The sequence below is a fragment of the Ictidomys tridecemlineatus genome, chromosome 8, assembly GCF_052094955.1.
Source record: "Ictidomys tridecemlineatus isolate mIctTri1 chromosome 8, mIctTri1.hap1, whole genome shotgun sequence".
Classification (NCBI taxonomy): domain Eukaryota; kingdom Metazoa; phylum Chordata; class Mammalia; order Rodentia; family Sciuridae; genus Ictidomys; species Ictidomys tridecemlineatus.
In genome coordinates this window covers 114,589,203-114,602,426 of record NC_135484.1, presented here as the reverse complement: position 1 = coordinate 114,602,426, position 13,224 = coordinate 114,589,203, and the positions used below count along the sequence as shown (strand labels likewise).

Sequence of the window (13,224 nt, the reverse complement as noted above, 5' to 3'; positions counted from 1 at the left end):
TTCCCCCCCCCACCCCTGGGATGATCTTCTCTGGTGGTTTTCTTAGTAGGTTGGGGCTGTGTCCTCTTTGTATAGATCACTCATTCACCTATTGATAATTGAACACCTACTGTATGCCAGACCCTGTTCTAGACACTGATGAGGTATCTGTTCTCATGGACTTATCTTCTAGAAGGTCCCTTAACAGAGGGCTGCATTGCAGGCCATTGCAGTTTCTAGGAATCAGAAACCCAAGGCCTCATGTTAGTATTGCGTCCTATTATATTGAGCTCATCCTTCTCAGAGCTCATCATTCCATAGTGTAACATTAGTAGTTTGGAATACTTTTTTAAATAAGACATTGAAATTTACAGCCCTTCACATAACTACAGCTGCTGTTTATTCATTTCATGGTATGTGCTATAATGAGTGGTTTGTGTGTATTAAACCATTAAATCCCCATAACATCACACAGGTAACACAAACCTCAGAGAAGTTAAATAACTCACTTGAGGTTGCACAACTAATGAGGAGAAGAGCTGGGTTTTGAACAGAGAGAACCTGGCTCCAAGTTTAATATTTTAACCCCTTTGCTGTGCTCTCTCCTGTCATATTTAAAGATGCCTTTCCAGACTCAGGATATGAACTTTGAGAGGTTTTCCTAATAAAATTATTAGCACTTAACATTTGTATAAGACCTTAAAATCTCTAAGCTCATGGATAGATTTTTGTAGGGTGAGTAAGAACTGAATCCTTAATGTGAACTGGGTTCCCCGCACCAAAAAAAAAAAAGATACTAATTTGACTAGGAAGAAAAACCTTCCAGTGTAACTACTGTTTACTAAAGGATTTTAGCCCTCATGGGTTTTGGTTAAGCAAAACCTTGTTACTATGGGAGGCTGAGGCAGGTGGATTGCAAGTTGGAGACCAGCCTTAGCAATTTAGCGAGCCTGTCTCAAAATAAAGTTAAAAGGGCTGAAGATGTAGGTCTGCGGCAAAGTGCCCCTGGTTCAATCCCTAGTACCAAAGGAGGATTGTATAAAAAGTATAAGATCATGAGAGTTCTGACTCAGTAAAACAGCTCTCTGCTCTCTAACCATTTCTACCCCTGGCTGCTGCTCTTCCCACCAGGATTTCCTAAATCATATACTTTTTTTGCAGATTGTTGATCTGTCTTTTAAGCATTGTTTTATTGGAAAAAATATATAGCAGTAATATTTTTTAAAGTTTGGGTAAAAAAGAGCCCTTGCCACATCATTCTTGCTAGAGGCTCTCAGCTTGGTTGTGCATTAGAATTGCATGGGGAGCTATTTAAAATACTGACTCCTGGGTGGCCTCCATTATACTATTGTTCTCGTATTGCTATTCTTAGTTTTGCTTATTACCTTCTAGTCTTTGTCTAATATAGATATATATTTTACCTCTTTGCACAAGCCATGTTTGAAAAAAAAAAGTCAATCTACTTTTTAGTTTTTTTAAAAAAATTTCTCTCTATCCAAGAAAAACTTCACACATAAATCATTTGGAAGTAAGAAGTAGATTTTTTTTCCCATTTAAAAATGTCTTTTCTAATTCTAGAAGTAAGATGTGTCCATTATAGAAAATTTAGAAAAGAGGCAAATTTTTGTACTTCTAAAATAAACTGATTTCTAAAGAAGCAGCATGTGAACCACACAGCAAGGGATTCTGGGCAGATATGAAGTGGCCCTCCCTCATGGCAAAGCTGCTGAGACTGTGGAAGGATTGACAAGAGACTAGAGTGACCTGTCCTCTGGATGAAATCCAAAGTCCCTGGACAGGGCCCTCTCTGTTCGTGTTCAATCCTTCTACATAGAAGCAGTGGTCCCCGAAAACCTGGTGGGAACTTTGAGGTCAGAAGAGTGCTGTGGACCAGTGTGGGCTTTAGCGAAGCTGTCTGTGAACACTTCCTCCCTGTGGGCTTCTGCAGCTCCACTGTGTCAGAGATAGGAGAGCAGAAGTGGGTGTGTTAGTCATCTAAACTGCTTGTTTCACCCCTCTCCTTACTCTGTATGCAGTGGTCTAACGCCCCCCAAACGCAGTCGTGGGAAGCCAGCCCTGTCTCGAGTGCCCTTCCTGGAAGGTGTGAACGGAGACACCGACTACAGTGGTTCAGGTGAGGAGTGGTGTCGAGGCAGTGCTGGAGGGTGGGGGGCAGGTCTTCTGAGCAGCCAGCTCTTCAGGCAGCTTCACCACTGGGGCACAGAATCAGGCAGCCAGTCCTGGAGCTCCCCAAACTCTCAGACACTGGCCAAGGAAATGTCCCTTACTTGTAGGCCATTTGTGCTTTTAAACATTTTTTTCATCTTAAATTTGTATATATAATGCATGCCATGCCATGGTACCAAAGAAGAGAGAGAAGGTGCCAAAGGGTATATAATGACAGCTGTTCTCCCCTCCCTGGAATATCTGTTAGCATTTTCTTTTGTGTCTTTCCAGAGGTAATCCACGTATGTACAAGCCAAAATTTGTGTGTCTATTTGAATGAGCAAAGAAGCTAGTGTATACATATTCCTCTAAACCATTTCTCTTTTTCATCTAATAGTATAGCTTGGAGATCTCTCTGTGCTTTGTATTGGTTGCCTTGTTCCCAATACATGGAGCGCCTTCATTTGCTTAGCCATCTAAAGGTAGAAGTGTAGATTGTTTTCACTTATTTGTTATAATCAGTATTGAGTATCTTTATGTGTGTATAGACCATTTTATATCCAGGGCAATATATCTATAGAAGTAAATTGTTGGGTTGAAGGAAATATGCATTTGTAATTTGGATGGATATTGCCTGTCTATGCTCATTAATCAGTGATAGAGTGTGAATCTCACAAAACTCTGTTGTTTTATGGGTCCTTACTCTTTGGATCAGTGGACTAAAGGGCAGGGCCTGGCCAAGAGGAGAAACTTGAGCTGGGGCTCAGATGCAGCAGGTAGAGCAGGCTGTTCTCTGAGCTCACCCTTGTCCATCCCCATGCAGTCTCTGCAGCACTTCTCTGCCCCTTTCCTTTTCCCTTAGCATCAGTTTCTGGTATGTGTGTTGATGAATGCATGCCCGCGTGTTTCATTACTTTCTGTGACTGTCAACACCCAGAAGGCAGGGTCATGTCTAGATGAATTTGTGTAGCATCGAATATCAAAACCAAGAGTGAACTGGCATACTTTATGCTTCTGGTGGTGACATTTTATTCTTATTTTTAAAACCCACATACTTAAAATGATGCCAAAGGAAATTTGACCTCTCATACTTATATCATCTTAACACTATTGTCTTCATTTCTCTGTGTTGCCTTCTGTTTATTTTAGGCATGTTTTTAACAAAGTGCTAATCCAAAACATGTACACTTTTGTCTTCTGTTATTTTTTTTTACTATTATCCCATACTTCTTTCATGTTGACACATAATCTTTATATATCTCTTATTGTAAAATGTATTGAATATAATCAATGCATTATAATGAACTGGTCTATTGTTAGACATCTCCAACTTTTAACATACATTATACATTAACATTATATAATGTAGTGAACATTTTTGTTCAGAATCCTTTTATTCATCTTTAAAGTTATTTTTCTTAGAATAAGTAGCCAAGGAGCAGATGGTTCATATACGTTTTTAATGGCTCCTGAGACATAACCCCAAATTACATTCTAAAAGAATTGCAGTTGTATCAGCAGTGTATCACTGCACCAGTTCCCGCTCACACTGCCTCTTCACTAATGTCTTTTATCTTTTCATTGTTATTACTGTTGATTCAGTAGAGTCAAAACAGTACCTCATTATTTGGGTACATTTTTTTTTAAACTGTAAATGAGAGTGTAGTATTTCCTTAGAAATATAATTAGCCACGTTGAGCTTTGGACCTTTTTCCTTTGTTGAGTGCAATCGCCTCCTTGTTCCCAGTTTGTAAATATGGGGAGAGAAAGAGCTTCCTCTGGTGTTCGGAAGCATTTGTGAAGCACCTGTGCATGTGTGCTAGGTGGGGCCTGAGTGTAGAATGAAGTAAGCTGAGGAGATAGGGTGCCTGCCTAGGGCCAGACACCAGAGAAAAGTCTGATAAAAACAGATGTGAAATACCTGCAGACCTACCTTGGCTCTGCTGAGTGCTGTACAGCCAGGTGACCTGGATGACCCAGTGTGGCCTGGTCAGAAAAGAACTCACTTTGCAAGTGGTTTTACTTCAATGTCCTTCCCAGATACTTTTTCCCCTCAAAGCTTCCATCATGAGGACTCCCTACTTAGCGGGGCCAGAGAGTGATATGTGGCTCTTTCTGCCCAAGCTGGGGTATTGCCCTTCTCCCTGAGACCCTGGGGATGAAGCAGGTTTCCCTGGGAAAGCCATCCTAGGGTTCAAGTTCAGAGGTCGGTAAACTATAGTCTTCTGCCTGTTTTTATATGGCTTGTGAGCTATGAATGGTTTTTACATTTTTAAACTATTAAGAAGAAAATCAAAAGAAGAATATTTTATAATGTGAAAATTACTTGAAATTCAAATCTCAGTGTCCAGAACAAAAATTGGTACACAGCCACACTTATTCACTCACAGATCATCTGTGGTAGCTTTCATTGGACAACTGCAGAGTTGAATACTTGGGACAGAGACCATGTAGCCCTTAAGTACCTAAGATATTTACCGTTTGGCAGTTTGTAGAACTAGTTTGCCGACCCCTGATCCACTAAAAATTTCTCCTAAGGAAAGGGCAGGGTAAAGGAAGGGTGGAGGGGATGTTGCTGACTCATTTCTGGGCTGCCCCAGACAAGTGGAGGCCACAGGCAGGGCTTTGGGGCACCATTCCAAGTCCCCTTCGGGCGCTGTCTCCTCCCCTCCCCCACCCCCAGGCAGAAGCCTCCTGATGCCCTTTGAAGACCGCGGAGACCTGGAGCCCCTGGAGCTGGTGTGGGCCAAGTGCCGAGGCTACCCCTCCTACCCTGCCTTGGTGAGTCTGCCCCAGACACCACCCACCTACCTCCGCCTATTGCCTTGCCTTGGGGGCTTATCTGAGTGGGTCAAGCCAGCAGAGTGTGGTGGGAGTCAGAGTGCCTTTAACTGTAGATGGGAGCGGAGTTTTACCCCTGCCTGGATGGGGCAGACAAGTAAGACTTCCAGCTGGGAGCATATGGAATAGGCTAAGCATAGGCAGACAGAAATTAGGGTTCTTAGGGTTTTGATAGCATTTATTTATTTACTTATGCATATGTGTTGGAATTTGAGTCCAGGGATCAAAATGTGTGATGCCAAAGCCCTTGTTCTGAGCCATTGAGTTCAAAATCATCCACAGTCCTGTATTCAGGGATAAATTGGTGTATACCTCACTCAGCCTTTTTTAAAATGCATAAATATGCATATATATGAAAGCATACAGTTTTTAACCTCCCTTTCACTTAAAAAGCATACTATGAATATGCAGCTCTTATGCCATTAAACATTCTTCATCAGCATCACTTTTAATGACTGCATCATCTTCAGTTGTTTTCATGTACCATATTTTAATCAGTCCCTAGTTGACCATTTAGATTGTTCGAATTTTTCACCATGATAAACAGTTGGCAATAGAGATCACTGTATCTTTACTTTTCTGTGTATCCTTGTTATTTCTTTACAATGAATTCTGAGGAATGCCTTCCTGGGGCAGAGTCTGTACAATTCTGGTACAAGTTCCCAAGTTGCCTGAAAATGAGTTCCAGTTTATATTTCCACCAACAGTAGCTAAAATTTCCATTTCTTCCATAGTACAGTAGCTAAGAATTCCATTTTTACCGCCTTGAGTCTTATTTCTTAGAGCTCTTTCTCAGTTGGGGAGGAAAAGTCCACCTGGTTCTGGAAGATACCACTGATCCTAAACCTTTGGGCCATGTCAGAATCATTTGGGGATGGGGAGGATTTTAAAACAGCACATACACTGAGTCAACTCCACCTAACAACTGCCAAATTAGACTCTCTTAAACCCAGACTGAGGCATGGATAATTTTTTCAAAAACTTCCTGAGTGCTCTGTAGCCTGGATGGGAACCACCTGCTAGTCTCTCATATGCACACATCTCTGGACTTTTGCTTCCCCAAGCCCTTTACTATCTGTGCTTCTTTTGAGCCTAACAACAGCATCTCAAGATAAAGAGGGCAGGAACACAATCCTGTTTGGACAGATAAGGAGACTGTATCTCAAAAAGGTTATACAGTTTGCTGCAGCCATAATGGGAACCTGCCTTACCTACCTCATTCTCTCCTAGTAGTGGCAGCTGGGAAGATCCACCCTTGTCCCTCAGCTGTAGACATTGGACCAGGGGCTGCCGATTTCACAAGGCTAGGGCCCTGCCAGCTGTGAGACTGTAGGACCCCCCCCACACACACTCCCAGCTTAAGTCATTAAGGAAATGATTTATTTAGGCTGTGCAGGTTTGGTGGTTTTTTGTTTTAAGCCTCACATGCAAAAGACCTAGTCCCAAACTAGTCTTAAAAAGAAATTCAGCCACCACCTGAACACAACCTGTGTTTTTATTTTGGTGCATGCTTTCCCAGTTTTTTCCTGTGCACATTTCATTACATATTTGCATATTATATTGTACTTTAATCTTAATTCCTTGTCTTTTATACAAATTTTTTTTTGTGTGTGTGTGTGCTAAAATGTAGAAGTTTTGGGAAAACAGAAAAAAAGCAACATAAACCCCACCATTCTAACATGTTGCTCTTAAATATTTTATATACTTTTATTTGTTGTTTACTTATTGTAGTTGTGATAATAGAGAAGGTACACTTTATTGTATAATGTTAAATTTTATCACAAGTTTTGTTTCCATCTTGTTTTACATCTGTATAGCATTCATTGAGTGAATGGACCATTATTTATTATTTTGGGACATAAAAGCTATTCTCAGATGGCAGGCTTACCTACTTTGCTTTTGCCCTCAAAAAGTTTTTCACAATCTATTCTCAGGAACCAGCATGCCATAGTAGCCCCACTGCCTCCTTTGGTAATTGAGGAAGCTTAGAAGGGCTTGTATAGTTGTTCTTATTAGGACCCTTAGCTTCAGTTCCAGAAGGGACTCATGCAGGGATGTAGACTTTTGACCGAATTACACAGCTGGCGGGTGGGGTAGAGGTGGTTCTTCCTTGGAGTAAACTCTTAAACAGAGCACCTGCTTTCAGCTGCTTATCTTGAGAGGGATGTGGGGAAGTTGGCAGACACCCAAAGGTAAATAATGAGAGCAATTTATTATGAAGAAGAGGCCCCTGGGACATGGTATAGGAATTAAGATTACTCTGTCTCTAGAGAAGACTGCTTCCTCAATAAGTTTCCAAGTCTCTCTGGCCTTTGTGCGCAGAGACTATCAGCTCACTCCTCTGGAAACGGGCTGTGCAGGAGGCTGCTGGCAGCAGAGGCCCAGGCCTTGTCCAGGTATCTGGTTGTCGTTCCAGCCATGGCTTCAGCCAACTACATCTACTTGCTTGGTCTTTTTGTCTGTCAGGTAACACTTTTCAGACTTCCCAGCATCAGCAAGAGATTGAAATGAGATGATGTGTAAATAATTAGAAGCTTTGGAAACTTTTGAGAGTGCTCCGTAGGCCTAGAAAATTATTGTTTTGTTGATGCTGCTGGGCATTTTGCTGTGCACCTACTCTGAGTTAGGCCAGGGGTGCTAGGTGCTGGAACAAACCCGAACGAGGCAGGCCCAGCCCCTGCACCTCTGGTGCTTCTGCCTCAAGGATTAGTTCCTCCAGTGGTCCTTGTTTCCAACAATCTCATTCTCCCTTCTCCACTGACCCTCCAAGCTCAGTCTTCTACCTGTACACTGAACCTCTTCTGATTTTATCGTGGAAGTGTGATGTGTATCTGACCCTTCCCTCAGGAGGGGTTATAGTTGGGCAAGAAGGTATTGGGTGGGCTAGGGATAGAGCTCAGTTGGTAGAGTGCTTGCCTTGCATGCATAATGCCCTGGGTTCAATCCCCAGCACTGCAAAAAAAAAAAAAAAAAAAAAAAAAAGATGTTGGGTGACCAGGTTTTTTTCCATAGAACTGAAAGGATGTCCTACTTGCTGATACTGAGCCTTTTTGGTAGCCATGGTGCTAGGCAATTCCCTTGAGCATTCGAGGTGAATTGCAAAGGTTCTAAAGGGAAATGGAGGGGGTAAATGACCTCTAATCTTACCTTGTAAAGGACATTGGGAAGAAGGGGTTTACCTATCTGGTCAGGACATTTAAAGATACCCCACTCAGTACCATCCCTGCATGAACTTCCCATTTCTTGTTTCAACTCCAAGGCCTGATAGTCCATAAAACAAGTTCTGTCATCAGGATTGATTGGGCAGAGCTGGAGGATTAGACAGAGTCATGGTTTCTGTTTTGAAGTGTTGCAGGTCATGGATGACACTGGCCTCTCCATTCCTCACTTGTGGGCAGAGCTGAGCCCTTGCATGGCTTAGTTATAGGGTGTTTTGGCAACTGGTCCTGCACCAGGGGTTCCTGTTCAGCCTATCCTCCCCCACTGAGTGCCCATTTTCCTTTCTGCCTCCAGATCATCGATCCCAAGATGCCCCGGGAGGGCCTCCTGCACAATGGTGTCCCCATCCCTGTCCCCCCGCTGGACGTGCTGAAGCTGGGAGAGCAGAAACAGGCAGAGGCTGGAGAGAAGCTCTTCCTTGTCCTCTTCTTTGACAACAAGCGCACCTGGTGAGTGATGGCACCACTTGGGGCCATCAGGTGAAGGGAGAGGCGTTACCTACCAGTAGCTATCCTGCATTGCTGTGTTAATGATAACTGGCTACTAGCATTAGTAGTAACTGAGGGGGTCACAGATGGGACTCTCTGGGAAGCACTCCGAGGTGAAGCTTTGCATTAGGAGGCAGACTATACAGAGAGCTGTGGGGTAAGGGGCACAGCACTGGGCAGAGGAAGAAGTCAAAGTGCAAAAACCTTGAAATGGAGGCCTCAGCTCATCCTCTGAGGAGCTTGGGAGGGCTATTGGGAATTGGCACTGTGTTTTTGTACCTTCATGCCAATTTGTCCCTGAATGCCAGCTGTCCCTGGAGAGGGCATGACCTTGGGCCAGGCAGCTCCCTTGGTGGATGGTTCCTGGAGAGAGAGACTCAGCTGAGAGCCTGTCGGCTGCCAGCACTCCCTACAGTTGTGGGAACATGCATCTCCGTCCTGGAGAACATCTGGGTGATGTGAAGCCTCCACAAGGGAATCACTTGCCATGGTTTATGAACACCTTAAGGTTCTTCTTAACACTAGCAGGAGAGTGTTGTCACCTCTGCTTTTGTAGAACAAGGAGGTGGAACTGGTTGGTAAAAATAATGATAGCAATAGCTGCTGTTTATTGAGTGCTTACTCCATGTTCTTATGCTAATTGCTTTACAAACATGATCTCGTTTATTCTCATTTAAATCCCAGTCCCCTTACAATTCATTTTTTTATATGAGGAGGCTGAGACTCAGACAGTACCCCTGCTGGGCATGTTGTCTCACACCTGTAATACCAGTGATTCCGGGGGCTGAGGCAGGAAGATTGCAAGTTCAAAGCCAGTTTCGGCAACTTAGTGATGCCCTAAGCAACTTGGCGAGACCCTGTCTCTAAATAAAATATAAAAAAGACAGGGGATGCTGAGCACTGTGGCACACATCTGTAATCCCGTGGCTTAGGAGGCCGAGGCAGGAGGATCGTGAGTTCAAAACCAGCCTTAGCAAAAGCTAAGCACTAAGCAAACTCAGTGAGACCTCTCTCTAAATAAAATACAAAATAGTTCTGGGGGTGTGGCTCAGTGGTTAAGTGCCCTGGGTTCAATCCCAAGTACCAAAAAATAAAAGACACCTTGACCAGAAATTGACATAGAAACCAAGATCTCAAGGCTGTGCTCTCAGCCACACATTAGATCCAACTAGGGAAGTGGGGATGGGGATTGGGGGTAGGGGGATAACACACACACACACACACACACACACACACACACACACATACACACACAAACACAATGTAGACACCAAGGAGGTCCATAAATTCCTGGCATTGCCTCTACTTCCTAACCACAGCTCTATTTCCTAGCCATAACTCCCTAATTCCCCAAAGCATGTGAGGATCAGAGTCCTCCAGGGTCACTCAGCCTGCCCTGTGGGACAGCAGATGGGCCTCTAATGGCTCTAGGGCCCTGACAACCCTCAGAGCAGAGTGAGGGCCCAGGGAAGGACCTGGCTGCCAAACAGATCCTATGCCCTCCTCCCCACCCCTGCATACTTGCTGCCCTGTCCCACCTGGTTCTTGGTGGCTCTTGCATGAATTTGTACCAATCTAACCTACTCTGCTCTGTAACCTCTCCCCAGCCTTGCCTGTTCTGGGCAAGTGGGCCCAGAGGAGCCCCTGGACTCATCACAGCCTAGCTTTTTAACTGTGCTTGTATTTCAGGCAGTGGCTTCCAAGGGACAAAGTTCTTCCCTTGGGTGTAGAAGATACTGTGGACAAGCTCAAGATGCTGGAAGGCCGCAAGACCAGCATCCGCAAGTCAGTGCAGGTGGCCTATGACCGTGCAATGATCCACCTGAGCCGAGTCCGGGGACCCCACTCCTTCGTCACCTCTAGCTACCTGTAAGGATGAGGCTGGGTTTGTTTCTGGCTGCCTTGTCTGCCTCCGTCCCATGGGGCACAGAGAAGCCTCTTCTGCCCAGCCAGATGTATGGCCGGCAGTTCCCACTCATGGCAGGCCAGGGATTGGACTGTGTCCTCACTTAGGGCAAGGCCTCAGTTTTGACCAATAACATGGTTTCCCTGGAGGGCCTGCTGTGTGCCAAAAACTCCCACCTGAGGTCCATCAGGGCTATTCCACTGAAGAACCACTTAGAAGTAGAAACAGCTGTGGGGCTTGGGCCCAACAAGGAGATGGACCTGGCCCAGAAGGCAAGAGGTGCTAGGCTCCTTCTCAAGGGGCTGCCTGGCTCCTCCAGCCCCTTCCCAGCTAACTACACCTCAGGGCAGGCGAGGTTCTGACACTGATCCCAGAGATGCTGTGGATGCGCCAGGGTCCCTTGGGGAATCCCACCGAGCTCCCCTTCTCCCCCTCGCCAACCCATTCTCAACCTATCTTGTCTTCACCCTCTTTCCCTGTTCCTTTCCTTCCTTTCTCTCTTGTGCCAAACTGACAGAAACATCACCAAACTTGTCTTTTTCTTTAAAGTCTCATTCCCTTCCTGGCCGGCTGCTATGCTGGGTGGTTGTCTCTGCCAGGCCCCTCAGGGTCCAGACAGGGGCCAGCCCACCCATGAGAACCCTACCCACCAGCACACCTCCCCCGTCCCACTGACCTCTGCTGCTGCTAATAGGGCTGAGCCTGGCCATCTGAGCATGCCCCAGGATGAAGTGGCCCTCCTGCCCTCTCCCTGTCTTGCTGTGTCATGGGCCCAGGCTGGAGTGGGCCCCTATCAGCAGACCAGGCTGATTGTGAGAGTATCCATCTGTCCCCTGAGATGCCATGGGTAGTTGGGATGGAGCGGTGCCCATCAGCTGGGTGTGCCCTCTCCCTCCTCCCCTCTCATGGGCTTTTTTGTTCTGTAACTGCAGCCTTAAAGCTCTCCACCACCGTGGACAGCATGGCGCTGCCCTCGCACATCCCCCTGCCTGCACTCTGCCCCATGGCTCTGCTGCTCCCTCCTCCCAAACCAGGGAACATAGCCCTTGAATTTCATCCCCTGTCTCCTTCCCTCTTTCTCTTTAATCTCCTCTCCACCACCTTCTCAAAAAATGGAAGGGAAAAAACAAAACAAAACTGTGAATGGGGAATGCTGACTGACAAACCAACGCAGCTTTCAGAGGCTTCTATGTTTGTTCTCTGGACATTTCTTTTTTCCTCCTCTTAAGCACCAAAGTCGCAGGCCAGCTTGCAGGCCACTGACCGCCATGTTGATTTTTAACTTGACGTTCTTTTTAATTGTTTTAAATTTTTCATAGGGGAGTTTTGGACAAAACAAAGTCACTGGGGAGATCACTGCCATTTGTACACACTCAACTTTTTAAAAATACAGCCAACCACACACCGACTTCTTATACATTTGGGACATGAGCCAGAGTTTAAAAGGGAACCAACTAAACTCAATAACATAAAGGATGGGATTTTGGATTTTGTACAATAAAAACAAAAAAACAAAAAACAATTCAGCATATGGCTAGGGAAGGACATGGTGTATATAATTGTAAAATACTGTTCTAAATTATTCAGGCCTATACTGTCCATTACTGGAGTCCTCCATTGTGTGGCCACACAGTGTGGTTTATTTAAAGGAGCCAACGCGTCCCCTCTCCCCAGGTAGTTGGTCAACTGTGGACTCTGTGACCTTTGTCTAAACCTGTGTTGTAAGATCTTGGAGCTCTCTCCCCACTCCCCCACTCCATGTCTGTCTCTCTCTTCCCCTAGCACTTTCTTTTCTTAGTCTCTTTTTCAACCTCTGAGTCCTTCAGTTTCTCTCTGAGTCTCATTTTTAAAAATGCTCTTTTAGAACGCGAAACGGCTCAGATCCTGCTGTGGCATGGGGCCTATGTGTCTCTGTCGCGTCTGCTGTGAAGCACATGATGCTCTATTTATTGTAGAAAGTGACTTTATTTGCTTTCTAGAATTGTTTATAACAGATGGTATAAGAGAGGTAATAAACAGAGAAAATCTATGCCTGTAAAGAATACAAAAGTTAATTTTACCTACTATAATATGACTGTCGGAAACTTATTTTCTCTCTGAGAAATAAATGTTCTAATGGGCAGCGATTGCTGTGTTTGATGTGGTCAGTGGGGGCCCCTCTTCCTAAGACCTACTCAGTTGCTCCTCAGAAGGCCAGAGCCCTTAAGAATGGGGTTGTCTGGCTGTTGCAGGCCCCTGGCTGGAGACAGCTCTGTCTCTTGAACCTTTGGGTAGGCATGAAGATGGGTGCTGACCTTGTTTCCCTCCCAGATAGTGCCACCTGGGAGCCACGGAAGGGCCAGCCCACCTTCCTATACTCAGATTCTCTGTGGCCATGTTCCTGTAGGAGCTCTGCTCCTCTTCAGTGGGAGGAGTGGCCATCCGGACACCCACAGCACCTCAAGAGTTTAAGATGCTCTCTCCTTTTGCCATTATTGCTGATCTGTTCTGTAGATGGGCAGCTGACCATGCAGAGCCCAGCTCTTCTTAGATTTGGAAGGGATCCTTGAACCTGCCTGGCCCCCAATTCACAGAAACAAGGAACAAGGCCAGCAGGAATGAAAGGCTTGACCAAGGTCCACGAGC

General features: G+C 45.2%; 1 protein-coding gene across 6 annotated transcripts in view; it reads left to right on the top strand.

The window, feature by feature from the left end:
* Positions 1–12,725, top strand: part of Brpf3 (bromodomain and PHD finger containing 3) — a 34,510-nt gene extending 21,785 nt beyond the window's left edge. For 3 of the 6 annotated variants that reach the window (XM_078020114.1, XM_078020115.1, XM_078020116.1), the window contains exons 10-13: positions 2,016–2,113; positions 4,829–4,926; positions 8,500–8,654; positions 10,383–12,725. In XM_078020114.1, coding sequence (XP_077876240.1) covers positions 2,016–2,113; positions 4,829–4,926; positions 8,500–8,654; positions 10,383–10,566 — 535 coding nt within the window. In that variant the 3' untranslated portion in view covers positions 10,567–12,725. Of the gene's footprint in view, positions 1–2,015; positions 2,114–4,828; positions 4,927–8,499; positions 8,655–10,382 lie in introns of those variants that run through there. The other 3 variants (XM_078020117.1, XR_013425221.1, XR_013425220.1) reach the window with 3 other exon arrangements.
* Positions 12,726–13,224: the final 499 nt, after the last annotated feature.